The 27,582-nt window shown below is 43.6% G+C and overlaps 3 protein-coding genes across 8 annotated transcripts in view; 2 read left to right on the forward strand and 1 right to left on the reverse strand.

Moving 5' to 3' along the window:
- Window positions 1-351: 351 nt before the first annotated feature.
- On the forward strand, window positions 352-1,892 carry LOC122227384 (protein phosphatase 1A-like). The gene is made up of 3 exons (XM_042951831.1): window positions 352-448; window position 681; window positions 795-1,892. The coding sequence occupies exons 1-3, from the start codon at window positions 369-371 to the stop codon at window positions 1,011-1,013; spliced, it is 300 nt and encodes a 99-aa protein (XP_042807765.1). The 5' UTR covers window positions 352-368; the 3' UTR covers window positions 1,014-1,892.
- Window positions 1,893-11,343: 9,451 nt separating this feature from the next.
- Window positions 11,344-13,799, forward strand: PSMB4 (proteasome 20S subunit beta 4). The gene is made up of 7 exons (XM_042951832.1): window positions 11,344-11,524; window positions 11,775-11,981; window positions 12,258-12,404; window positions 12,582-12,663; window positions 13,051-13,167; window positions 13,375-13,463; window positions 13,674-13,799. The coding sequence occupies exons 1-7, from the start codon at window positions 11,385-11,387 to the stop codon at window positions 13,684-13,686; spliced, it is 795 nt and encodes a 264-aa protein (XP_042807766.1). The 5' UTR covers window positions 11,344-11,384; the 3' UTR covers window positions 13,687-13,799.
- A 1,307-nt stretch (window positions 13,800-15,106) lies between these two features.
- POGZ (pogo transposable element derived with ZNF domain) overlaps window positions 15,107-27,582 on the reverse strand; it is a 52,216-nt gene continuing 39,740 nt past the window's right edge. For 5 of the 6 annotated variants that reach the window (XM_042953979.1, XM_042953976.1, XM_042953977.1 and 2 more), the window contains 10 exons: window positions 24,659-24,759; window positions 23,976-24,122; window positions 20,979-21,113; window positions 20,692-20,864; window positions 20,395-20,535; window positions 19,643-19,699; window positions 19,342-19,454; window positions 19,099-19,123; window positions 17,287-18,966; window positions 15,108-15,816 (listed from right to left, as the gene is read on the reverse strand). In XM_042953979.1, the coding sequence (XP_042809913.1) occupies window positions 17,295-18,966; window positions 19,099-19,123; window positions 19,342-19,454; window positions 19,643-19,699; window positions 20,395-20,535; window positions 20,692-20,864; window positions 20,979-21,113; window positions 23,976-24,122; window positions 24,659-24,759 (2,564 nt within the window). In that variant the 3' untranslated portion in view covers window positions 15,108-15,816; window positions 17,287-17,294. Of the gene's footprint in view, window positions 15,817-17,286; window positions 18,967-19,098; window positions 19,124-19,341; window positions 19,455-19,642; window positions 19,700-20,394; window positions 20,536-20,691; window positions 20,865-20,978; window positions 21,114-23,975; window positions 24,123-24,658; window positions 24,760-27,582 lie in introns of all 6 variants that reach the window. The other variant, XM_042953978.1, reaches the window with a different exon arrangement.

Here is a 27,582-nt window from a genome sequence, read left to right on the forward strand (position 1 = left end):
TCTGGAATAATTTGAGCACTGAAATGAATAATGTTTATATCCATGAATTTCTAAAAATACAAAAAATGTCGGGGCACCGGGGTGGCTCAGTTGGTTGAGTGTCCGGCTCTTGATTTTGGCTCAGGTCATAATCTCACAGTTTGTGGGTTTGAGCCCTGTTTGAGCCCCACTTTGGGCTCAGTGCTGACAGCACAGAGCCTGCTTGGGATTCTTTCTCTCTCTCAAAAATAAATAAACTTAAAACAATACAAAAATTGTCGCATTTAAATAATGATGGGGCGAACCTTCAAGAGGAGGACAGGGCACTTCGAGAGTACAATTCAAGAAGGATCAGAAAAACTTTCTTGGCAAAGGGAAGTCGAGACAACATGAGTGTGATATTGATCTGTTTCCCAAATGCACCCAAAGTATCACCAGAAGCAGTGAAGAAGGAGGCAGAATTGGACAAGTACTGTTATGCCCAGAATTCGTGATCCCCAAAGACCACTAGGGAGCCGAGTCCGATGCAAAAGCAAAAGAACCTTTATTCGAGCTAGCTCGAGCTCAATCCCCTACCTGCACCGACGCAGCGGTGAGATACCAGGGAGAGAGAGCGAGTTTCAAAAGGACAAAGGTTTTATTGGGGCCCAGGGGCAGTTGGTGAGGTAACGGCTGTGGCCTCAGCCGATTGGCTGGGGAAGGGTCCGAGTCCTGTTAGACAGGTGAGGGGGGGGGTTACTCAAGGGGAGGAGGTGTGGTCAAGGTGAAGGACACAGAACAAGATGGAGTCGGCCGGCATAGGCCCGCCCTTTCAGTACCTGGAAAGCAGAGTAGAAGAAATCATAAAGAAGCAGGGGGAAGGCGTCCCTGACTTAGTCCATGTGATGCGCACATTAGCAAGTGAGAACATCCCCAGCCTCCCACCGGGGGGTGAACTGGCAAGCAAGCGGAATGTAATTGAAGCCGTTTACAATAGACTGAATCCTTACAAAAATGATGACACTGATTCTACATCGACTGATGATATGTGGTAAAACTGCTCATCTAGCCATGGAGTTTACCTTCACCTCCAAAGGAGAGTACAGCTCAACTTCCTTGAACCTTTTAAACATCCCTCCTCAACTTTAAAGAAGGACATTTGTCATGGGTGAGAGTGGATCACACCAGAGAACTTCAGCAGTACAACAGCTAGCCCAGAACTGATTGTTTTTTTTTTTTTTTTTTTTGTAAATTTGAGACTTATGTAAACGTGATTTCAAACCATAATTCATGTTGTAAATCAGACTCCAGCAATTTTTGTTGTATGATTTTGTTTTTTGTAAAGTGTAATTGTCCTTGTACAAAATGCTCATATTTAATTATGAACTGCTTTAAATCACTATCAGAGTTACAAACAAATGTTTGGCTTGTTGTGTGATGCAACAGATATATAGCCCTTTCAAGTCATGTTGTGTTTGGACTTGGGGTTGGGACAGGGAGAGCAGCAGCCATGTCAGCTAGGCACTCAAATGTGCACATGACTATGGAGAAGAATTCCCAAATCTTACAAAGCCGGACATCCAGGGAGTTAACTGAAAACTGTCTTCATGTTTTGGCAGTGGGGTTGGCACTGTTGATAAAGCTGGTCCCTTCATTTAACTGTCGTCTAGGTGGTTCTCTCCTTGTTGCCAGGAGTATTGCAGGTAATACAGTATATTCATAAGAATATCAATCTTGGGGCTGAAATGCCTTGATTCTTTGCACCTCTTTTCCAAGTCCTTACATTGAATTACTAATTGATAAGCAGCAGCTTCCTACGTATAGTAGGAGACTGCCACATTTTTGCTATCATGATTGGCTGGGCCTGCTGCTGTTCCTAGTAAGGTATTCTGAATTCCATTTTATCAATAAAGCTTGATTTAACAAACAAGAAATTTAATCATGTATGTGTAATTCCTCCTTTACCCCGCCCTTTTAAAACACCATGCCATTGTAAGTGAGAAGTTTCTCGTGGGGAAAGATGTTTGTCTCTTTTAATTGGGAAATAATGTTACTCACGGCACAGATGGAACTGTTTCCCTTCCATTAGAAAGACTAAAAGATTTAAAAAAAAAAAAAATAATAATGATGGGGCAAAATCATCTTAAAAAGTCATTAAAGAATCAAGTTATCTTGCTTTTCTTTTTTTTTTAACTTTTTTTTTTAAGGTAGGCTCCACAGCCAATGTGGGGCTTGAACTCACCACCCTGAGATTGAGAGTCACATGTTCTACCAAATGAGCCAGGTGCGTCTTATCCCGCCTTCCTTACATGTGTTTAGCGCTGAGTAACCAAAAAATAGATGAGGGTAAGTGTCTCTCTACGGAAATAGTCAAGCTAAGGAACGAAAATGAAATAGCAGATTCAAAACATCATTTTTTTGCAACACCAGTGAATTTACTGAACAAAAGCAATTGTTAACATCACAAAAAAGAGAGACAATCAGACACAATGGGCCTCCAATGAAAGAATACACCACCACCTACAGTCTTGCCAAAGGCATCCAACCTGGGTCTGATCAGACCTCTGGGTTGAGCTGCCCACATGCAGAAAAGCAGAGGAAAGAGGAACACAGTGAGTTACACTATTAGTATACAATCAGCAAAACCCAGGCTGTAGGCAGAAGGTCTGGACATCTGGAGTCAGACATCTGGAGTCTTCAATGGATAAACGGTTAAGAAAAGAAAGGGATGGAAGAGGAAATCTGTACATTCAGTAATCTTCAAAATAGAAGATTGTTTCATGACCTCCACAAGAGGTGGAATGAAAGCAGTTCCCATGAGCTCAAGGTGAGATAGATTAAGGGAAAGGTTAGACAGCATTTTTTTTTTTTTTATGACATGACCTTTTATTTTTATTCTTATTTCTTTTTAAAGTAGGCTCTACACCCAACGTGGGGCTTGAACTCCTGACACCAGGATCAAGGGTTGCATGCTTCACTGAGCCAGCCAGGCATCCTAAAGGACAATCTGAGATGAGATGGGAGGGGCAGGGTGTTGGGAGGGCCAGGAGGCCTGAGCTGCGCCCTCAGGGAAAATCAGCCACCTGTAACTAACAAAACTTTCCGCAACCTAATTCTAATCATCGTGTGAAGTGTGAACAGTTCCTCTAACAACCAAAGTTTTCTGCTTGAAGAGCTTTATTTTCTATTGTCAGTGTAAGGAATTATCTTTAAGCCATTTTAATTGTTTGGAATTCCATAGCTTTTAAGTTTGACATTTACCAACTTCTCATTCTAAATTCATTTTTTCATTTGAAAAGATGACATAATTTAAAACTTAAAAAAATTTTTTTAACGTTTATTTATTTTTGAGAGACAGAGCGAAAAAATTATGACATAATTTAAAACTTAAAAAAATTTTTTTAACGTTTATTTATTTTTGAGAGAAAGAGAGCAGAAGTAGGAGAGCGGCAGAGAGAGGGAGACACAGAATCGGAAGCAGGCTCCAGGTTCCGAGCTGTCAGCACAGGGCCTGATACGGAGCTCGAACCCATGAACCATGAGATCATGACCGGAGCCAAAGTCGGACACTCAACCCACTGAGCCACCCAGGTGCCCCAACATATTTAAAATTTTAAGTAGTTATAACTGGAGCACTTTTAGCATATCTTCACTATTTTATCCAACTGGACACGTTCCAACCAAGAATCAAAGGGTAATAAAAAAAATAATAATTCTACAGATTTGAGAATGGAAATAATAAAAATAAGTGGTTTTTCTTAGTCCTAACTATCCCTAAAAGGCAAGAGGAAATGAAAAGACTCTATATTGATTTGTATATAATGATACTGAGAAGAATAACATGTCATTAAAAAGGGCTAAAGATTGAAAAACAAAACAAAACCAAACTTAGAATACATGCCAAATCAAAGAAGTGGGAAAGACTGGAGGATAGTGTCCAGGGAAGCATGCCTCCTTGATAAAACTATAAAGAAATACAAGGGAGGGTGCACTGATTTCCTGTCAGGTTATGATCTCATGAGACTGAGCCCCAGGTCAGCATAGAGTCTACTTGGGATTCTCTCTCTCTCCTTCTCTCTCTTCCCCTCCCCTGCACTCTCTCTCTCTTTCACAAAATAAACTTAGAAAAAAATAAAACTTATTACAAAAAAGAAATACAAGGGAGTGATGATTACAAAAGTCAGGAATAGTGGCTACTTTTTAGGGGCAAAGCGAGAATTGTGATTAGGACTGGGTGGGATAGTTGGAGTGGTTCCATTTCTTGATCTAGATGGTAGTTTCAAGGGTGGTTGCCTTACAATAATTCATCAAGTCATATATTTGTTTTGCGTGATCTTCTGTGTTTTATTTTTCAACTATAAAGGTAAAAAAACAGATGCATTTCTGTATCCAGATGCGGTTGGTTGATAATGCCTCCTCCTTCCCCTTCTCCTCCTCCTCATTTACTTATTTATTTATTTACTTATTTATTTATGGGGAAAAAAAAAAAGATAGATCTACTTCCCTAACCCTGCAACCTGTAAATGTTACCTTATTTAGAAAAAGGGTGTTTGCAGTTGTCATTTAAGGAAGGATCTTTACTTTTCTTTTTTCTTTTCTTTATAATTTTTTTAAGTAGGCTCCATGCCCAGTGTGGGGCTTGGAGTCATGACCCAGAGATCACGAGTTGGATGCTCTACCAATTGAGCCACCCAGGTGTCCCTAAAGGAAGGATCTTTAATTTTTTTTTAATGTTTATTTATTTTTTTGAGAGAGAGACAGAGTGTGAGCAGGGGAGGGGCAGAGAGAGAGGGAGACACAGAATCCGAAGAAGGCTCCAGGCTCTGAGCTGTTAGCACAGAGCCTGACATAGGGCTGGAACTCACAAGCCATGAGATCCTAACCTGAGCCAAAGTTGGATACTTAACCAACCAAGCCACCCAGGGGCCCCAGGAAGGGTCCTTAAATGAAGAGAATATAATGAATTATCTGGGCAGGCCCTAAATGTAATCATAAGTGTCCTTAAAAGAGAAAGGCAGAGGGGGATTTGACCCAGAGGAGAAGGTGACATGAGGACAAAGAGTGATGTACCCACAGGCCAAAGAACCCTTCAGAGAGGGTGTGGCCCTGCTGATGCCTTGACTTCAGACTTCTGGCTTCTAGAACTGTGTGAGGATACATTTCTGTTGTTTTAAACCACTGTGGTTTGTTATTTGTTACAGCAAATGAATGCACCAGGTAAGTCATGGCAGGTCAGTCATCCTACTGCAGCAAGAATCTAGATAGATTACAAAAAACACATTATTTATTTGTTTGTTTGTTTGTTTATTTATTTATTAAAGTTTTTGTTTCTTTGAGAGAGAGAGAGAGCACATGCACACAAACAGGGGAGGGGCAGAGAAAGAGGGTGAGAGAGAATCCCAAGCAGGCTCTGTGCTGTCACCACGGAGCCTGGCATGGGGCTTGATCTCACGAATCATGAGATCATGACCTGAGCCAAAACCAAGAGTTGGACACTTAGCCAACTGAGCCAGCCAGGTGCCCCCCACAAGTATATTTTTTTAAAAAGCACCAAAAGGCTGTGGAAGGAATGAGGACCAGGTGACATAAAATCCAGAGATGGAAAAACCTTTCTGAGTTAAGTTGAGCACAGGCTGAGGTTAAAGCATAATCTAGGCAGAATGCCTCTATTTGGGAAAGAGAAATCACACTTTTGGTGGTCATTCAAAACTGGAAAATTGGAGTGACAAGTTGAAAACTGAGGGGGCCTCTAACAGTGGCTAGTTTATCCATGGAACATTTGCTGAACTCTTGGAATGTGCAGGAGGCTGGAGAGGCTGACTAGAAGCTTCTAAAAGGCAGACTAAATCTCCCAGTCTGGAATTATTGGTTAGGAAATAAAGACCTGTTGAGTCAGAGGAAGAACCTCAACTTCCAACTGGTCTCCTCTTCAAGATATCTGCCAGATTCGGGGCGCCTGGGTGGCTCACTGCATTGAGTGTTTGACTTTGGCTCAGGTCATGATCTTACGGTTTATGAGTTCAAGCCTTGTGTTGAGCTCTGTGCTGACAGCTCAGAGCCTAGAGCTTGCTTCAGATTCTGTGTCTCCCTCTCTCTCTGCCCCTCCCCTGCTCGTGCTCTGTCTCTCTCTCTCTCAAATAAAGATATTAAAAAAAAAAAAAAAGACATCTGCCAGATTCTGAGCTGCATGGAGCAGGAACCTGGAGAGTCAGCTCAATCTTCTTTAGTATTTTGGGGCTAAGGAGATGAAGACCTGCCCAGTTTTCAATCAGAAGGTTGTGAGGAACATGTGAGGAACATGTCTGAAGAATATGAGCAAATCAGACTGAAACAGCAACCTGACCCTGACACCGCTTAATTCCTGACTAGATTGAGTTGATCAGCCCCTCACCCTATCTGCCTGAAAGAAAAAAGGGAGAATGTTCTCTGTTGGAAAAGAACATGATATAGAGCCTCTAGAATTATTAATCATTTCTGGAAAAAAAGAAAAAAATATTCTATTTGCATAGAGTAAAAGAAACATGACCAAAATGAAAAAAAAGAAGAAAATGCACAGATGATCCAGATACTAGAGTCAGCATACAAGAATGTAAAAATAACCTAGATTAACATATTAAGGAAGAGTGAAAACAATGAACATAATAGATGAAAATATGGAAAATTTAAATAGAATTGGAATCCATAAAAAAGTCAAATGGACATTTTAGAACTGAAAAAAAAATCTGAAGAATTCAATGTAAGGATTTAACAGCAGATTGGACAAAGTAGAACATAGGGTTAGTGAACTGGAAGACAGGTCAATAGAAAATACTCAAGTTGGAGGCACCTGGGTGGGTCAGTGGGTTAAGAGTCTGACTCTTGATTTCAGCTCAGGTCACAATCCCAGAATTGTGGGACTGAGCCCCACATTGAGCTCTGTGCTGACAGTGCGGAGGCTGCTTGGGATTTTCTCTCTCTCTCTCTCTCTCTCTCTCTGTCTCTCTCTCTCTCTTTCGATGCCTCTCTCCCACTCATACTCTATCTCTCTCAAAATACATAAACATTAAAAAAAATGTTTAAAAAATATATTTAAAGATAATACTCAAGTTGAAACACAGATATCAAAAAGAGTGGAAAACAAGAAAGTATGAAGTAGGGTGCCTGAGTGGCTTAGTCAATTGAGCATCTGACTTCAGCTCATGTCATGATCTCACGGTTTATGAGTTGGAGCCCCACATTGGACTCGCTGCTGTCAGCGCAGAGCCTGCTTCAGATCCTCTGTCCCCATCTCTCTCTGCCCCTCCCTGGCTCTCTCTCGCTCAAAAATAAACATAAAAAAAAGAAAAAGAAAGAACGTATGAAGCACAGGGACATGCTCAAATAGATAGCATATCTGCAGTCTAAGGAGAGAAAGGAGAACTCTGGGCAAAAGCAATATCTGAAGAGATAATGGCTGAGAATTCTCAAAAACCAGTGAAAGATACCAACCCACAGATTCAAGAAGCTCAGCAAACCCAAGGAGGATAGATACAAATAAAACAACGCCTAGGTACATCCTCCTAACACTGCTGTACATCAAAGACACTGTTGAACATCTCAAAAGAAGTCAGAAGAAAGAAAACCACATTATCTTCAAAGAAACAACAGTATGACACTCCGGTGACTTCCTAACACAAACAGTGGAAGTCAGAAGATAATGAAATAACATCTTTAAAGTTCCAAAAGAAAGTAACCATCAACCCAGATTTCCATAGGAGAGGAAAAAATGCCACCACAAAAAAAGTTTCAAAAAGACACTTTTACCAAAACATGTAAAAAAAGAATAAAGTTGGGGATCTTACACTTCGTGATTTCAAATCTTGCTACAAATCTACAGAAAGCAAAACAGTGTGGTACTGTCATAAAAACAGACACACAGACTAATGGGATACAACACAGAACCCAGTAATAAATCCTCACACATACAATCAATGAATTCCATGAGGTACAAATGCCATCCATTGAGGAAAAGACAGTCTTTCCAATAAATGATGTTGGGGAAACTGGATTTCCACACGCAAAGAATTAAGCTGGATCCTTACTTTATACCATATATAAAATTTAACTCAAAATGGATAAGAGACTCATGGAGTGCCAGGCTGGCTGTCAGTGGAACATGTGACTCTTTTTTTTTTTCTTTTTTAACGTTTTATTTATTTTTGAGACAGGGAGAGACAGAGCATGAACAGGGGAGGGTCAGAGAGAGGGAGACACAGAATCTGAAACAGGCTCCAGGCTCTGAGCTGTCAGCACAGAGCCCGACGCAGGGCTCGAACTCACAGACCGTGAGATCATGGCCTGAGCCGAAGTCGGCCGCTTAACCGACTGAGCCACCCAGGTGCCCTGGAGCATGTGACTCTTGATCTTGGGGTTGTGACTTCAAGCCCCACATTGGGTATAGCGATTACTTAAAAATAAAATATTTTCTAAAAAGTGGATAAGACATCTAAATACAAGAGTTAAAGCTATAAAACTCTTAGAAGGAAACCAGAGGAGAGCTTCATTGACATTGAAGCATTAATAATTTCCTGTATATGAAGTCAAAAGTATGGGCAACAAAGGAGTAAATTGATAAATAGGGATACGTCAAAACTGAAAACTTCTGTGCATCAAAGGACACTGTTGAAAGGCAATTTCAGTTCCTGCCTTTGTGGGGACTTTTAGTTTGGCAGAGGAGACAGTATTACGGCAAGTGTGATGCATGCTGTGAGAGAGACACTGTAGAACTGAATTATAGAGGATGTAAAATTGCAAAAATCCTCAGGGAAGACCCATAGAGTAGTGCAGCTATGGCGAAGCTGGATAGGTTTTCTTTCTCATCTTTCTGTTATACCCCCCCCCCACCCCCAGCAGGTCAGGAAATGATCCTTAACTCTTTTGGAGTTGGAAGGTTCAAATTCCATTTCTCCTAAAAAGTAGAGTAGTGAAAATGTTTGTGAGGTGGTGGGGATGGTGGTTGCTATATTCCAATTTAGTCCAGTTTTATTTCTGTTCTGAGAATTTAAGGACATCCCCTATATTCAAGCATATCCTGACAGGTTTCAGGTTTCAAATCCAGTCCAGGGATTGACGATTTAAGAGCTTAAACTTTGGTGGGAGCTAAGTGTTAATTACACTCAAAGTTAACAGCCAACCATAGAAAATTAGGCACACTTAAAAAAGATTTTCCAGATAATATCAGACCTGCTTTAGAAAAGTGGGGCACCTGGTTGGCTCAGTAGGTTACACGTCGGACTCTTGATTTCAGCTCAGGTCATGATCTTGTGGCTTGTGGATTGGAGCCCCGTGTTGGGCTCTGTGCTGACATCTCAGAGCCTACTTGGAATTCTCTCTCTTCCTCTCTCTCTGCCCCTCCCCTGCTCATGCTCTCTGTCTCTGTCTCAAAATTAATAAATACACATTAAAAAAAATAAAAAGAGAAGAAAGAAACTTCCTAATTTCCCTTGTTTGTTTAATTTATGTCTTGTTTTCACCTCATAACAAAAGACAGGCTGGGAGTGCCTGGGTGGTTCAGTCGGTTGGGCGTCCAACTTCGGCTCAGGTCATGATCACACGTTCATGAGTTCCAGCCCTGTGTCAGTCTCTGTGCTGACAGCTCAGAGCCTGGAGCCTGCTTCGGATTCTGTGTCTCCCTCTCTTTCTGTCCCTCTCCCCCTCGCAGTCTGTCTCTCTCAAAAATAAATAAACATTAAACAAAAAATTTAAAAAAAAAGACAGGCTGGTCACCTTCTTTTGAATATTGCATCATCAAATGTTGGTGGTTTGAGAGCCATTCTACTCTCAGGCTGGATGATTCTAGATCCTTTCACTTTTCTTCATTTAGGCCTGATGGAATTTTGACTACCTGTTTGATCTCTGAAACTGGTACTGGCCCCACAAGAACCTTAATATGAGGACCTAAGAAGGAGTGAGACCAAAACCAGCAAGCCATGAGACCACTTCTAAACAAGGACATAGCCAGTTAATTGCTGATTGATTGACTGATTGATTGATTTAAAGTTCATATAATGAGGGCTCTGGCAGCTACAAATAACAAAGTATTCGCGTAGTTTTCGAGGAATTCCAGTAAGCCATCATCCCACTGAGCACCTGCTATTTGTTCAAGTAAAACTGAGTGACCCAAGAGTCACTTGGAATATAGGGTTTGAGGAAGTGGCTATTAGAGAGAAAAATAAGTATATTTTTCAAGACCAAAGGTGATACAATGAATGTCAGTTGGGTGCCTCTAACACAAGATCTTGAAACTTCCCTTTCCAGGGTTTCATGACCCAATAAAATTTTTTGTTACTTAATTAGGTTAAGATTTCCTGCATTGCTTTGGTTCAAATTAACTCATGGAATTTTTAAAACGAAATTGATTTGGTTTCCCACTAAGTAAAAAATTTTTAATTCAAGTTGTGTAGGGAGGAGTGACAAAGTAGTGATTTCAGTTCACCAGTTTGATTGTAATTTTTAAAAAATGTTTATTTATTTTGAGAGAGAGCCTGCGCACCAGCAGGGGAGGGGCCCAGAGAGAGAGAATCCCAAGCAGCCTCCCTGCTGCCAGTGCAGAGCCCAGCTCCCCTCCACCCAGATCTCATGAACCTTGAGATAATGACCTTAGCCAAAATCAAGAGTCCTGGGCTTAACCCCCTTCGCCACCCAGGCGCCCCGCCCAGTTTCATTTTATATACTGTTCCAGTTCCTGCTACATAACCACATTGAAAAGGAAACTTCTGGAATTTGGTTTCATGCCCACAGTCAATGGAATTTTTCTGCTGCATACGAGGTGGGCAAGAGCATTTGACAATAAGAAAACTTTCAAATATCTGTCCAAGTTCTCACAGAGTGAGTGACCCACCTGAAATACCATACACCACAGGATTTGCACATCTGTATGATTCTTTTTTAAATCTGGGCTTGAAGACAGATTTACCTTCACTCTCTGTGTGGCCACGTAAAATCACTACACCACAAGACATATTTATAAAACGGGTCGAGTAATGCCTGCTATACAAGGCTGCTTTGAGAAATACACATGTTAAGAGATCCCGCGTTCACTGTTAGTTTCATATGGGCTTTTTGATAAAGATACAGAAAAAGGACAAGAGAATTTCTGCCTCCTCGCTCAGGATCTGTGTCTTGAAGTGGTTCCACATACCTACCTCCCAACCAACCTCCCCGACCTTGAATTTGTGCGTCAGAAACTGAGCTAGTCCAGACTCTACTGCGCGGCGGCGCCGCGCTGCGACGTCACGCGATTCCACAACTCTGGGTCCCAGCCGTCAACCACGACGAAGGTAGAAGGGCCTTGACCTCATCAACATGGCTACTGGAGGTGGCCGGCAGGAAGAAGGTGTGCCCACAGAGGGATCACTTCCGCTTCCGTTGGCGCAAGCGCTGTCATTTCTTCTGCCACCGTGACTAAGATGGAAGCGTTCTTGGAGTCGCGGTCCAGTCTTTGGGCCGGGGGTCCGGCCCCGGGGCAGTTTTACCGCATCCCGTCCACTCCTGGTGCCTCGGTGGATCCGGCATCCGCTCCCTACGGGGGTCCGATGACGCGCACGCAGTAAGCTCTTGGCGTCCGAGCCTGCGCAGGGGGCGGGACGGTGGGACCTGGTGCGGCGGGCCGGTGCTTAGGGAGCCGGGAAGGCGAGGTGAGGGCCGCAGGGCAAGCGAACAGCGAGGAGCGCGGGGCGGAGAGTCCCGGAGAAGCAAAGAAGGCCTGGAAAATCAGAAGCGGAACCCACTGCGCGGAAGAGGGCTCCGGCTCTTCCAACGTTCCTCCCCTCGCCAGACCTCCCTCTCTCTCTGTGCAGGAACCCCATGGTGACCGGGACCTCGGTCCTCGGCGTTAAGTTTGAGGGTGGAGTGGTGATCGCAGCAGACATGCTGGGCTCCTATGGCTCCTTGGCTCGTTTCCGCAACATCTCTCGCATTATGAGAGTCAACGACAGCACCATGCTGGGTGCTTCCGGAGACTATGCTGATTTCCAATATTTGAAGCAAGTTCTCGGCCAGATGGTGTAAGTCATCTGGAGAAGAGGGAGTAGATCCCAGGTGGGGAAAGGAACTTACTGTTTTGTTCTTAGAAATCCCCATAGAAGTTCTAGAGTGGAGGAGTCTGAGGCTGCAGCAGAGGGCCAGAAAGTTGCTGGGGTTCCGTGGAAGATCAGAGTGTTTACAATACATAGTTTTTGGCGTTAGGGGGGTGTAGAATGAAGAAGATTGTAACTTTTGTGGGGTGGATGGAATTGCCGATTTCCATTCTCCCCCTTTCCTCACAACCAATTCCTTTGAAGGATTGATGAGGAGCTGTTGGGAGATGGACACAGCTATAGTCCCAGAGCTATTCATTCCTGGCTGACCAGAGCCATGTACAGCCGCCGCTCCAAGATGAACCCCCTGTGGAACACCATGGTCATCGGAGGCTATGCTGATGGAGAGAGGTTGATTTGACTACAAATAACTTATTTCCCCACCCACCCAACTACTAATGTCTATGTAGCATCTTCTCTCCCGCTGAGGGAATGCCACTTCTCAGACCCTGTTGTCCTATCCTTCAGCTAAAGTACCTAAGAAAGCCTAAAATGAAATGAGTTCTTTGACCTGTTGTGTCCTGTTAGCTTCCTCGGTTACGTGGACATGCTTGGTGTAGCGTATGAAGCCCCTTCGCTGGCCACTGGTTATGGTGCATACTTGGCTCAGGTACGTAGGGGAGAGGGGTTGGAAGACAAAAGGCGATGGGGGCTTGTGGTTGTCTGCTTGTTCTTCCTGTGAAATTCCAACGTGGACTAGGCTAGGATCCCTACTGCTGGACACGTGGTTTCTTTGTAGTCTGGAGGCTGTATGTGTTGTACTTATGTTCCAATGACAGAGTGGTGGCTCAGAGATTCAGTAGACATGTGCAAAGAGGAAATGCCCTAGAACTTGCCCTTCAAGTAGGTCTTAGCACAAGTAAGCAGAATTCATTCTGGGGAGGCAGGAGGTGGAATGTCACCTTTTAAACCCATTTATGCTGCTTTTCACACCATGGAATTGAGACAGGCTGGTATTCAGCCTCTGGTATCTCCCATGTTTTCCCCATTTCCCTAGCCTCTGCTGCGAGAAGTTCTGGAGAAGCAGCCAGTGCTGAGCCAGACTGAGGCCCGAGAGCTGGTGGAACGCTGCATGCGTGTGCTGTACTATCGAGATGCCCGTTCCTATAACCGGGTAAGGAGGGATGTGAATAATAAAGATGATGGGACTCTAACTGGCATGTTCTCGATAGTTGGGATACCTGGGTCTTTGCTTTTGAAGAATGGATTGCCGAATCTCCTATTTTCAGATTAGGGTAAGACTCTCTACTTGACCTTTGAGCAGGTCCCAGGAACTTCAGGTGGGGTGGGCATTTTTATTGAGAGCTCTGCTTTCTTTCAGTTTCAAATTGCCACCGTCACTGAAAAAGGTGTTGAAATAGAGGGGCCACTGTCTGCAGAGACCAACTGGGAGATTGCTCACATGATCAGGTGATTGAAATTAAAATTACAGAAGAAAACATAAGTGGTAGAACAGATGGGAGTCTCCTTGGCTTGCACTAAGCTGGGTTTTTCTGGAGGTCTCCTCCAAAAAACCTCTTTGGCAGGGAGAGGGGTTTGGGTTGGAGGACAGAGTTGCTTTTAGGAATTAATTCCTCCCCCTGTGGCTTCACAATTTTATTATGTTCTCTTCCTTTTTAGTGGCTTTGAATGACATACAGATGCATTATCCAGAACTGAAAGTTGTGCCCTTCTTCTCACTTTGAACTTGGCTGGTTCAAAGGTATACTTTTCTATTGTAAAATAAATAAATCCTTTGAAATGCTGGCTGAGTGGTTTTATTGTCTGACCAGGTCACACTAAGAGTGAAGCTGCTAATTACTGCCACATGCCATCTGCATTCCTGGTCAGAGAACCCTTTGGCTCTTGGTTCTCATAGCAGATACAGGATTCTCTGCAGGACAACACAGGAAATCTGCCACGGTCTTCATTTGGGCCTATGCTGAAAACAGCTGTGTAGAAGCCAGGCTTAATTTTTGTGGGATAACAAAGGGCTTAACATTTTTCTTCAACATTTATACCCACCCATGTGCTAGATTCTTAAAGAATTTCTGGCTTAATGTTGGTTGCAAATGTGATTTTAGTTAAAACACTGTTTCAAAGATAGAAATAGTGTCTGGTAAAGCTGCCCCCAGCAGGACCTGACAGCTTCAATCCCTCACCTAGGGCCACCTCCTCACCCTTAGTAGAGGAAATACTGAGTAAATTCAGCATTTAACCTAAATGTTTATTGTCCAGATCTACGATCAGAAAACCTCTTAAAGGTCTTATGTGTTCAGGGGCACCTGGGTGGCTTAGTCGTTTAAGCATCCCACTTCAGCTCAGGTCATGATCTTAGGGTTTAAGCCCCCCTTCAGGTGAGCACTGCTTCTCTCTCTTTCCCTCTCTCTCTCTGACCCTTGCCCCCTCTCAAAAATAAAGTATTAGGTGATCATTTAAAAGTTTAGGGGCACCTGGGTGGCTCAGTCAGTTGAGCATCTGACTCTTGATTTCAGTTCAGATTGTGGTCTCAGGGTTCATGAGTTCAAGCCCCAAGTCAGGCTCTGCACTGACTGTGGAGCCTGCTTGGGATTCTCCTCTTTGCTCCTCTCCTGCTTGTTCACTCACTCTCTCTCAAACAAGTAAACTTAAAAAAAAAAGTCCTCTAAGTTTAGCTGTGACTCAAATCGTTTGGGGAATTAAGCCAAATTTGACTCCCAAAATGGTGTTAAACCAGAATTTTAACGTTTATTTTTTGAGCAAGAGACTGACAAGCATGAATGGGGGAGGGGCAGAGAGAGAGGGAGTAAGATTCTGAAACAGGCTCTAGGCTCTGAGCCGACAGCATAGAGCCCGATGTGGGACTTAAACCCACGAACCTACGACGTGGGTCAAAGTTGGACGCTTAATGGACTGACCCACCCAAGCGCCCCTAAACCTGAATTTTAAAAATGAACACCCTAGGTGATTCTGATGCACATCCTCTCTAAACTGCTTTGAGAACTAGTATAGGCAGCAAGCTCAAAGTATTTTTTTTTTTTAAACTCCCAACTATTCCAGAACTTCAGTAAGGTAAGAGTAGAGGGAGAAATCAAAGTATCTCCATTTTATCCATGTCGCAACAAACTAATAAATGAAAGTAAAAGGAAATCATGAGTTTTCTATTTGTCTTCCACATATTCAGTCTCAACACAGAAAGTAGTCAATAAATACTTGTTTATTGATTAAACTGAATTATAAAAAAAAACAAAACAAAACAAAAAAAAAAACTTCCTTCTACTACTAAGCCATGCGGGCGGAATCCACAAAGATAACTTCCTGGCCAAAACCCAGCTGATCCACTGTTGGTCTTATGGTCTTAAAAAAATTACCCATCAGGAAAGTCAAATAATGCAGAGGCCAGGGACCCAGCTCTGCTGAGGCTGGGGCTGCTGCGGAGACTACCAAAGAGGATTCGGTCACTGTAGATAGAATTGACCATAGTTCTTGAACTTTCTCAAAGGCAAAAGGATGACTTCAAGGTCCATGTTCTGTCAAAATGGCATCAGGCAGAAAGCTGGGGAAGAGCAGGCCAAGAGCAGATGGATCTTCAGTTCACTTTCCAGATGCCATGGGTTCATGAAGCTGGCCAAGCTGTTCATGGGTGGGATCACTCCAGTTCACTATATTATAGTGTGCTGGGGTTAAAAAACCAAAAAATGGAGGTGAGGAGAAAGAGGTGGTAACAAATGTCACACCTGTACCACCAGGCCCATCACATCTTGAGCATGTCCCAGTCTGTGAAAGCCTACTACAATAGGGTTACCTAGGAAAAAAAAACAAACCACATTGTTTATAAATCCATTTCCCCTCATTTTATTAAATGTTCCACTTATGTACACTTTAAAGATGAACCACTGACAAGCCCATGCAGGCTGTCTCCTTGGCTCCCAGGAGGGACATGTTGCTGAAAGACTTGGGATGGATAGAAGGTGTAGCTGTGGGAGAGCTGGGCTTGGGTTTTTGTTCCTTTTCTCTGTATGTTACACAGTACGTTTCAGTTTATAACCATGAATACATACAATTAAAAAAAATCCCTCATGCAAACTGTAGAAAAATTTTCTTTCCTTGAAGCTGGCAGTGAAAAATAAAGATTCATGTCTTTTTCTTTGTGCACACACCCCTGTGTTTCCTCTTCAGGTCCCCTTCTTCTCTAAGCATTAAGAGAAATGAGGAAAGCCACAGGGTTAAAACAGGATTTCAACAAGTGGTTTGTCTTGTTTTACGAAGTTCAACATGTAACTTCTTGCACAGTTAGCTCCTGGCTTTAGGACATGTGATCTCTTGAACAGGCATGCTGTCCACTTAACATGTTGAAGACCCATACACTGGGAATGGCCTCCACCCTAACACTGTGTGATCACCTCGGTACCTCTTGCTTGCTAATGACACGTGTATGATCCTTTGTCCGGAGTGATGGGGTGAGCATGGGAAGAGGGGCCAAGGATCCCAATGCAAAGAATATTGGTTCTGTCATGTTTTTGTTGGAGGGAAGGTGGTGATGAATCTAATTCATCATTCTGGATGAGAGGTGGTTTCATGCATTTTTAAAGCCACAAGTTTATATCTCAGAGTTGCTGTAGAAACCAACATCTCTGGAGAGGGAAGGAAAGAAAGGAGAAGGAAGAGAGAGTTCAGTGGGATTTTTTTTCCATTTTCATTTTTATATAAAAGTGTTAAGACCACAATGAAAAAAGTTTTTTTTTTATCCATATATATAATAAACCAGTTTGTGAGCTACATATTTTTGTCTTTCCCATCTTCAGAAATGTTCTCACATTGACAATGGTTGGAAAGCATCATGCCCAAAGACATTGCCACACAGTAAAACAAACAAAAAAACCCAGATGTACTATGATACAATTGAGGTAAAGGGGAACAAAAATTTAACATTCGCCCACAAAGAATATTTTTTTCTTTTTCTTGATTTTGTCAGAAAAATACCAAACACAGTGATTTAAGTTTTAAAAAAAAAAGTCACGAAAACCGGTTTTTAGCAGAAGTGAACGACCAATGGGCCAGCTCCTTGGCTCAGACGGGATCACCACTGGTATTCCTAATAATCCACAAATCCACAGGGAAGCAGAAGTCAACATTGCGGGGGGAGTGGGGGCATAAAATTAAAAAATATAAACCAAATACCCCACCTGGCATATCCCCTTTCCCTAAATCCCTCTACCCACCCCCTCACGCTTCCCCTCCCTCCCCCCCTCCCAACTCCACACCCACTCCTGACCCCAGCACTCAAATCTCCATCAGATCTAGGTCAGCTTCTTCAAATCCATAAAAGGACTCGGTCTCGCTTTCACCCTCAAAGAGCTGGTGAAGGCTCTCAGGCTCAACTGTCTCTTCAGGAGATGATCTGGGTCGGGGAGTGGAAGCTGAGGGCTCCTCAGACTGTTCCCCACTCAGCTTCAGCTGCTCCTCTAGGGAGGCGATGAGCTCCTCCTGCATGTCAGCGTTTCTAGTGGGTGAGTTAATGTTGCCATCAGGGCCAGGTAGGACACTGGCCACGAGGAAGGACCGCTGCACCAGCTCTGGACAGTTCCCAATGACGCCCAACACCTCAGCCAGCCAGACCAGCACCAGTTGAAGCAGGACGTCGGAATCACATGCAGTATCTGCCATTTCCCGAGCCTGCTCCTTCCACTTTTTGTGCAGAAAGTTCTTGATGGTTCGTTTGATGCACACATCTAACGGCTGGATTTTGGAGCTACAGCCCGCCGGGACCACTGCAGGCAAGGTGCTAGAGGCACTTAGCATAGCCAGCACCTCTTCTGACAAATGAGTGCGATGACAGTCCATCACAAGCATGCCTTTGCTGCGCTGGCACGCTGTGTGCTTCTGCCACACTCGGGCTGACCACAGCTCCATGATCTCGTCATCGCTGTAGCCACTCTCCTTCACCTCCAGCAGTATCGAGTCCGGCACGTTAGCAGGCTGATCCATTTGTCCTCGGTAGAAAACCAGGGTGGGGAGGACAGTGCCATCGGCCAGAATGGCCAGCACCATGTCACACCAAGGTTCCCCCGTGCCCACTGTCTGCAGGGCATTCTCCTTTCGGTCATCACTGCTTAGCACCTCTGTATCTAGGAACAAGGAGATCTCATCAATAGCCACAATCATGGACAAGGGTAAGTCCTGGTTGTGAATCTGTCGTTGCACGAATTCAATGAAGAGTCCTGCATTCTCTGCCACATCCTTAGGTAGGGTGTGGGCCACAGCTCGCCGGGCATGGGGGGTCAGGTGGTGCCGGAGCATGAAGCGCACAGCCCACTCATAAGAGATCTTAAACCCTCCCTCCAAAGAACGTCCTATTTTGGTAGCTTTCTGGAACAAGGTCTCCTCATTCACAGGTAGCTGCTGCTCTCGCTGGGTTAGCACCCACTCAGCCAGCTTCTCTTCTGCTTCTAAGCTCAGATATTTGCCCTCCAGATTCTCCCCCTGGGAGGCCTGGAAGCGCCGAAGCCAACGTCGGATCCGTCGCTGTGGATTTCGGAAGTGTTCAGCAGCCTGTTCTGTATTGCAGCACAGGGCAAACAGGACCACTCGAAGCTTCTTCACAGACAGCTGCTCCTTCTTGCCAACTCCACTGCCACTACCACCCCCTGTGGCCTGCTCGGGCTCCTGGATGACTGGGCTCCCTTCATCCTGGTCATCCACATTCAGACATTCGGCCCCCTCTGTGGCCAAGGGTGGGAGGGCTAAAAGCTGGGGCTGAGTTGGGGTTGGCGGTGGGGTTGCGGTTGAGGCTGGGGACGGGAGTGCTTGGGCCAAAGGAGGCGGCAGCTCTTCAGGCTCAGCTGGGGTGGCCCCCACAGATTTCACAGTGGCAGTTTTATTAGAGGGGAAGGCAGGAGGAGGATATATATTCTTCAAGCTCCGGTCATGTACTCGGTCACGAGTGTGGCCATGTCTAAAGGGTTAGCAAAGAGAGGAAAAGAAAGCTCAGTTCAACCAGGAAAATGAAATACGACTGGCAGTGATAATAAAAAAGATGAATCACACTGGAAAGCAGAAACTAAACCATGAAGGGAGTTTCTGTTACCTTGAGTGAGATATCCAAGTGAGTCCTATGGGAAACGGGACAATAAAAAAAAAAGTTAAACTCAACGAAGAAACAAACCCTCCAGTCTTATATAAACTTCAGGTTGGAATGCTTCCAATTTGGTGATGTCTATCTAAATAGTGGATGAGTCAGGCCAGGTAGAGATGCTCCTGACTCACACAGCAGGACCTGTACCCTTAGCTTTTTTTTCTTGTCCCACTCACCCGCACCTCTACTACTTACCCCGTGGCAGGACGCTGCTGGATCTGTGAGAGGGGTTGAATACCAAATGCTTGGCCATGGCATCTCCCACAGAGGTAACAAAGGTACATGAAGTGCAAGCCAGCTTGATTCCACTAAGGAAGAGAATCAAGAGCATACAAAACAAATATAATAGTGACACTGGGAGTAAGTTTTGAGGCTTAATAAAGCGAGTGTCCTTTCTCTTCTCTCTCAAATTAATTCACATGCCCAAGCCCCCACAATAAATGGATTAATGTAAGAACTTGAAAAATTAAGAGTCCATCAGTAAGTTTTCCCTTACCTCACAGAATTTTTAAACAAAGCCAAATACTTGGGGCTCTTGCGTGGAACATGATTGCTGAGAAAGACAAAGAAAAAGTGGCATGAGTTAGGGGTTCTGCTCACCAGAGGTCAGCAGTCTCTGACAATGCCCCCCAACAAAAGAGATGCCCCTTCAGTCTGTCCTCACTTCAACCTAAGCCAGTTTCCCTGTCATACTAATATTCCCTATTAGTGTGCATAAAAATCACCAGGAGAGCTATTAAAACACACACTCTGATTGAGTAAGTGGCCTGGAGGTGAGAGACAGAGGCTGAATTTCTAACAAGCTCCCATCTATTGCTGCTGGTCCCTGGGCACACTCAGTAGCAACGTCCTACAAAATTAGAGCACTATCAAAGCCATATGAACATGGGTGTGACCCGGGGCGCCTGGGCAGCTCAGTGGGTTGAGCATCAGACTTCAGCCCAGGTCATGATCTTGTGGTTTGTGAATTCAAGCCCTGCTTCCGGCTTTGTGCTGACAGCTCAGAGCCTGGAGCCCGCTTCAGATTCTCTCTCCCTTTGCCCCTCCCCAGCTCGTCCTCTTTCTCTCTCAGAAATAAACATTAAAAAAAAAATTAAAAAACAACAACAACAAAAAAACCCCATGGGTTTGACTCTTACTCTGCTAGGAGAGATAGACAAACAGCTCTAAGAGTTGGAAGGAGGGAGTGAAAGGAGTTCTGGAGAATCTGAACTCCCACACAGGATCACTAGTTTAACCGTGACTTACTTGATCATGTGGTTGGCATAGGCTCGAGAGCAGCAGGTGCTATAGCGACACAGAGAGCAGTGAACGTAAGTGGGGAAATGATTAGGGAAATCTGGGATCTCAAAGCTGCACTCTAGACATGTCTGTCGGCCCATGACACTCCTGTCAAGAAACAAGGAAAATTCTTGTTATCACCCCAGGAGTCTTCAGATTGTGGGGGCTGCAGACAACAGACGCTGCTAAGACACTACCAGATTACACTGGCTATAGGAATAGTCGTGCCCACCCGGCCCCCAGCCTCCAGAAGAAGGCACTGACATTTTCCTAACAGCTCTCTTCTGGATGTTGCGCCGGACAGGGGGATAAAGGAAGACAGGCAGAGGGTCTGTGGAGGAGGTCAGTGGTGCTGCCTCCTGCAAGGTGCTGGGAGGTGCATCATTGGAGGAAACAGGAACAGTTCGTGGCTGTCCTCGGGAAGCCCGGATTGTCACCTGTGAGCCAAGGGAAGGAACAATTAGACGCCACCCATGCCGAATCTCAGAATAGTGACAATCTCTATTCCTCCCCTCCTGGATCTATAAAAGAAACACTGACAAGCTCTTTACCTTGGTGCCTGGTTTCAAACCTTCTAGCTGCTTGGGTTTACGGAAGGTTTTATGGTGCTGAAGCTTGTGTTCAATTTTGTCCTTTGCAAAGAGAAACTGCAGCCGGCATTTGTTGCAGTGATAAACATTCCTCTTCTGAAGGGAGAAAAAGAAAGAGCATCCCTTAAAGGTTCCCCCAAAACTTTCTTCCCTTATAAGAAGGTAGATCAATGCTAACAATCATTCTTTCCCCTGCTTTCTGTGATTAACTAAAAGAGGAAAAAAGCAATACACAACACGACACCAAAACCTACCACTGAGAATCATCACCTCCCAGGGTCCCAAACAAAGGCAGACTCAGGCAGGATGTCTAGATGCTTGAACCATCCCTTCCTGACCTGGTTTAATAATGTGGATTAGTGGCTAAAGCTTTCTTTGCCCCTGCTTTGTCTTTACAATGTGGACAGTGCTACCTACCTCCAGATATTCTTGTTTTTTTTAAACAGCAATATATGATTAAAAAAAAAATCATACTTTTTATTCTGTACTGCTTCATGTTTTAAGTTTGCCTTCCGTCCCTTTGCACAGAAACCATGTGTTACCAGTTTCCTGGGTATTCTTTCATGGACAGTCTATGCACATAACCACGTAACACACACATACATCTGTAATCACCACCTCCCTGTTTGCCCTTTCGTTTTCTTAACACAAATGATAGTATTTTTTCCATACCCTGTCGTCTTTCCTTGCACACATCACTGTATACAGATATGCCTCCCTGTGAGACAAGTTTGAGGATCCAGACTGCCTACTCTTAGGTCCTTCAGCAATAGGACCCAGCCCTATAGTCTTCTTCCCAGGGTAGCAAGACTCCATTTCCTGAGTACAAGGGACAATATCCATGCTGCTCTTTGGAAACACCTGCGTGGGGGGATTACCAGCAGTCACCCCTGTGCAAACGAGTGTGTGAGCCCAGGAGGGAGCTCACACGTGACAATGGGAGCACATGTGTGCACACCCAGGCAGGTGTACCCCCTGGTTCTCCATTTTGTGTCTTCTCTATGCACTTTCACTCTCCTCCTCTAGTGGTTCCTTTCTGGCAACAGTTTAAAATTCCAGCTTAAAAACAAAACACAACAAAAGCAACAACAAATTCTTCCTTGCTAACCTATCTCTTCCCCTGGTTCTGCCACCCTCAGTCCTGAAACTTTTAAAAATAAGTTGTCTCCATTTCCTGACCTCTCCTTCATTCGTCCTGCCCAAGTCTAAATTCCACTTTGCTAACTGACCACCCGGCTCCTGACTATGTTGCAAAATTAAAGGTTGGCCTCTTAAGTTTCTATGCTGACATAGAAACTGCAACATTTTGATCACATCCTTTTCTTCAAAACACTTTCCTCCCCTCAGCTTCCTCAACATCAGTCTCTTCTGGTTTTCCTTCTAGGACTATGGTCTTGGCTTTGTAGACAGAGTCTTCGGGGGTTCTAAGCATTCATCTTATTCTCAATTGGAGGTGAGGGAGCATGGCAACTTCTACATGTAAAATCACTTGATTTATAGGGTGCTTGGGTGTCTCAGTCGGTTAAGCCTCCGACTCTTGATTTTGGCTCGGGTCATGATCTCATAGCTCATGAGACTGAACCCCAAGTTGGGCTGTGCACTGAGCCTGCGTAAGATTCTCTCTCTCTTCCTCTCTGCCCTTCCCCACTTGTGCACACATGTGCACTTGCTCTGTCTCAAAAAAAAAAAAAAAAAAAAAATCACTTGATTTATATAATAATAATTCCTAAGTAGTTTTTCCACGGCCTAGGCTTTTCTCCCAGGCTTCAGACCTGTATATCCAACTCCGTTTAATAGACAACTCCAGCTGCTGTCCAGATACGGCTAACTCAGAATATCCAAACATGTTATCCCCCTCCCACTGCCAACCTTACTTTCTGCAGTGTTTCGATCTTAATAGTCTCACCGTTCGTCCATTTTCCCCAACACAGAATTTTAGGCACTATTCCTAACTCGTTCCTCACTACCTTCACTTCATCCATATCTACATTGTAAATATCACTTACCTTCTCAGTATCTCTCCACTCTATCCTCTTCTTCCCCTCAAAGCCAGTAGCCACTACCATCACTCACCTAAACTGAAAGAGCCTTTGGCCTGTCCCCCTAACTCTGGTTTCAATCTCCTCCAACAATTCATTCTCCTAATGCAGCTGGTGTAATCAGGACTAAAAGTAAATTTGAATATATCACTCAAGGACTTAGAAAAAATCCTTTTAATGCCTCCCCAATGACTTATAAAGTTTAAACACCTTGGGTGCCTGGGTGGCTCAGTCAGTGAAGCATCTGACTTCAGCTCAGGTCATGATCTCACAGTTCGTGAGTTTAAGACCCACATCAGGCTCTGTGCTGACAGCTCAGAGCCTGGAGCCTGCTTTGGATTCTGTATCTCCCTCTCTCTCTGTTCCTCCCCCGTTCATGCTCTGTCTCTCTCAAAAATAAATAAAAATGAAAAAAAGAAAAAAGTTGAAACTGCTTTTTATGCTTACAGGATTCTCCACCACCCTTGTTCTAGCTTCTGACCCCCCCCCCCCCTTATACCCTACACTTCAACCACACTGAACTTCCTTTAATTCTTTGAACCTCCGTCCTCTCACTCTGTGCTTGGAGGACATTGTTCATCCCACTTCACGTGGCTCACCTTCATCATCCTACAGGTCTCAAATACTCTTCTTCCAGGAAGCCTCAGCAGGCTTGCAGAATAGGTATATGCTGTTCTATAGCCTATATTTCCCCTAACACAACACTCTCCATGCTCTATTATACTGTTTAACTGTCTTGTTAGCACAAAATTTCTGGCACCTAGCCCAGTGCACGGCATATAATCGAAATCTGATACGAAGTTTTACAAACACATGTGTAGTACCTTCTCTACCAAGATTATCTGCCTAGCTCAGCCCTGGCCTCAGCATCCATAAAATTTAAAAAATGAGAATATGGGAATCGCTTGGTGCCTGGTACCTGGTGCCTCATGTAATGCTGTTGGAATGCATTGCCATTTTTGAAGACCTTCAGGCAATAAGGGCAGAGCAGATGCCGAGTATCCTCATGGATCATCCGAAAATGGACATCTACCTCAGAGTAGAGTGAGGAGCGATATTGACACACCTATGTCACATAAGAGGGAAAATAAGCTAAGAGCGAAGTGAACAACTGAGGCCTTAAAAAAGAAGTAGCAACGAAAATGTCAAAATAAGAGAAAAACTAAGTTCTCCTAAATGTATAGAAATCAAATTATTATTCTTAGTCTGCAATGCAGGGCTGTTTGTGATAAATTCAGCTGTGAATGAAGATAAAAACGGAGAAGGACAAGAAAGTCTGAAAACAAGTCATATTGTGGCTACAAGGAGTAAAGTTTTCTTGGTCCATCTCCAGAGGGCAGCTCAGGAGACACACTTCCACAGCATGTGTGTATGTTCTCTGATGGGTTCCCTGGCTGGGTGCCTGCACATGTTCCTTTGATGTTTTTCTCTGGCACAGAAAATCCTGAAACAGGACCTATGTTTATTTTATTTCTTCTGGATCTCCCCAGTGTCCCTAAAACTGAGTGTGTACAGGAGGTACTCAGCAATGTTCATTAGTGAATTCTCTGTATTTAGCCTGAGAGCAAGGTGGCTAAGGCTCCCTAGAGAAAGAGGCAATACCTGGCAGACATAAGGCATCTCTCCAGGCTTATGAGTATCCTTCATATGCTGGAGAAATAGTGGCTCACTCTCAAACGCCCACTCACAGATCTTGCACTTGGCTGTAAGAAGAAAAATAATCAATAAATCCACCTGAAAATAAGACCAAAGTCCCGCTGACTCATAATCTTTATTTTCTCTGACTTCTCTATCTTCATTTTCAATAATCAGTAAAATCACTGAGTTTCTTCTTTCTTTAAAATGGTTGTCTTAATGTCTGTGTTGCTGATGACAAAATTTTATGTCTCTAGTTCAGACTTTTTACCAAAGTGCTGTTTGAACTATCTACAAAACATTTTTAATTGGCTATTCTGCCACCAATTCTAACTTAATTCAGCCTCCTCTTCCTGATTTCTGTTGTTTCCCTTCTCACTTCCCTACCTCCTCCTGCACTTAGGCACTGTCTCTGAGTCTAAACACCCGTGTTCTGCCACCATTATTTCACAATGCATCAAGGAATGGTCATTTTGCTATTCTCACAGACAAAAACTTGGTAGAAACCCACAGGATTTTCTACTACTAATCAGCTGGCTTCCAAATATCTCGTATCTCTCTCCAATAAACAGTGTCTATGCTTTACATACCATTGCCAAGTGAATTCTCCTAGAATACTACACTACTTCATTTCTCTGCTCAAGAATAGACAATGACTATCTCCACATTCACCAGACATCTACTGAATGAGTATAAGAATTGATCCTTAAAAGACCGACAATCATGAACAGAAGTTCTTGCCATGTTACGAGTTGTTGAGATCATTAAACTTTGAAATTATAGTCATTCTGTCAAGCTTATAATTGTGCAATTGTGAATTTTTATCAAAAATATCAAAAAAATTCAGAATTGCTATGTATTTTGAATTAAACAGACAAAATTATTTGTTTTTCTTACTGTCACTGGAATTATTTTCAAGTTTTTGCAAATATGGAAATAGTAAATTTGAAGCTTTAATCATTTACTGGACAATGTCCAGCACCTGCTCGCCCCAAATAGTGAAACTGAAATAATTCTTTAAAGTAAACTAACAAGGGGGCAGCAGGGCGGTTGAGCATCCAACTCTTGATTCTGGTTCAGGTCATGAACCCAGGGTTGTGGGATGGAGCCCTGCATCGGGCTCTGTGCTGAATATGCAACCTGCTTAAGATTCTCTCCCTCCCTCCCTCCCTCCCTCCCTCTCTCTCCCCTCCCCCCCAACCCCCACTCTTCTCCCTAGCTTGCACACACTCTCTCTCAAATGAATAAAAATTAAAACAAAACAAAACAAAACAAAACCAGGTGTTATTAATCTGGGGTCCATGGAGGAGGCCTCAGGGAACTTCAGTATCGCCTGAAATTTTTGCAAGAGTACAATGTTTATTTTTCTGAAAGAGCATTCACAAGTTTGTGTTTATCTCAAAGGGGTACGACAACCCATTTAGAAGTACTGCCTAAAGACTCGTTAGGTGCTACAAGGACAAAATAAGTAAAAAATTCTGTCTAAAAGGATGGAGAGAAGCTGTGAGCTACATAAGCTGAATGCTGTAAGAACTGCCAGCAGAGGGTCCAAGAGTAGAATGGAAAACAGCACACAGGTATGGAAGGTGCGTGACAGGTTTGTGGAACAGTAACTAGTGGCACGACAATGTTTTCTCCTGTGTTTTTGTCCTTCACCTCTTAATTCAAATCGCTTGTCCATGAGTTTTTTTTTTTCTAGAAGACCTTTAACTACTGTTGCTTTCCAACCTTCTGTCCTAGCCTTTCTTATTCTGTGTTTTCCCTAGGCAATCTCATTCAACCTTGAAGGCTCTTCCCACAACCTATACATCAGCTCTCTTGGTATAGCTGTCACACATTATCAATAATAACATTTATTAAGCAGTTTCTAACACATAAACACCATGCTAAGATTTAATCTCATACCAAGAATACCAGTGAGATAAAAACCTATGCCATCAGTGAATTTAAGAGGTCTCTATTAACCATCCACATCTGTTCTAGTTCTACATTGGAGGTGGTATAGAAAAAAATCTGAGAGAGAATTAACTGATTTTGCAAAGCAGCCATCCTAACACGGTCCCTTCCAGTACCATTACACTCATGTCTTTAATACCCAACATAGTCTCTTACTTTGAGAAGATAGGAGTGAGCTACTATAGCTTCTGCTTCCTGTTCTCCAAATTTTGAAATAAAGGATAGAGACCTTATACCTTTCTAAGGCTCAGCCAACCTCACCATTCCATATATTCTAAGACCTTATCAAGCAATCAGTTCCCTCTTTGTTGTGTCTTTTTCCACACCGGATCCTCCCCTGACATCTGACCATGGTTAAGTTGCCTGAAGCATCCTTCCCTCAACTCTACCTCTTCCTCAGTCTACTGCCCTTAAACAAGTGTTTAAACAAAATATAATGCTATTAAGATTATACTGTTACTGTAAGTAAGTGTAACGATTCATTGATGTTTTGGGGACAATTCAGGAAATTTGAAAATGGACTAGGTATTAGATGATACTAAGGATATATGGTGCGCCTGGGTGGCTCAGTCGGTTGAGCATCCAACTTTGGCTCAGGTCATGATCTTGAAGTTTGTGAGTTCGAGCCCCACATGGGGCTTTGTGCTGATAGTGCAGAGCCTACTTAGGATTCTCTGTCTCTCTCTCTCTCTCTCTCTCTCTCTCTCTGCCTTTCCCCCACATATACTCTCTCTCAAAGACACTATAGCTGTATATAGAAATAGGTATTTTTTAAAGATACATCCTAAAGCTTTTGAGAGCAAAATGTCATTATGTCTATAATTTAAAAATACTTCAGAAAGGGTGCCTGGGTGGCACAGTCAGTTAAGTGTTCAACTCTTGGTTTTGGGTCGGTCATGATCTCACAGATTGTGAGTTCAAGCCCCACATCAGGC

Source organism: Panthera leo, chromosome C1 (assembly GCF_018350215.1).
Source record: "Panthera leo isolate Ple1 chromosome C1, P.leo_Ple1_pat1.1, whole genome shotgun sequence".
Classification (NCBI taxonomy): domain Eukaryota; kingdom Metazoa; phylum Chordata; class Mammalia; order Carnivora; family Felidae; genus Panthera; species Panthera leo.

Bases quoted from the DNA above. Each gene is read 5' to 3' on its own strand.
- PSMB4 (XM_042951832.1), top strand. From the start codon at position 11,385: ATGGAAGCGTTCTTGGAGTCGCGGTCCAGTCTTTGGGCCGGGGGTCCG. The intron at 11,525-11,774 runs GTAAGCTCTTGG...CTCTCTGTGCAG, and splicing joins GGTCCGATGACGCGCACGCA to GAACCCCATGGTGACCGGGA. The intron at 13,168-13,374 runs GTAAGGAGGGAT...GCTTTCTTTCAG, and splicing joins ATGCCCGTTCCTATAACCGG to TTTCAAATTGCCACCGTCAC.
- LOC122227384 (XM_042951831.1), top strand. From the start codon at position 369: ATGAGTGTGATATTGATCTGTTTCCCAAATGCACCCAAAGTATCACCA.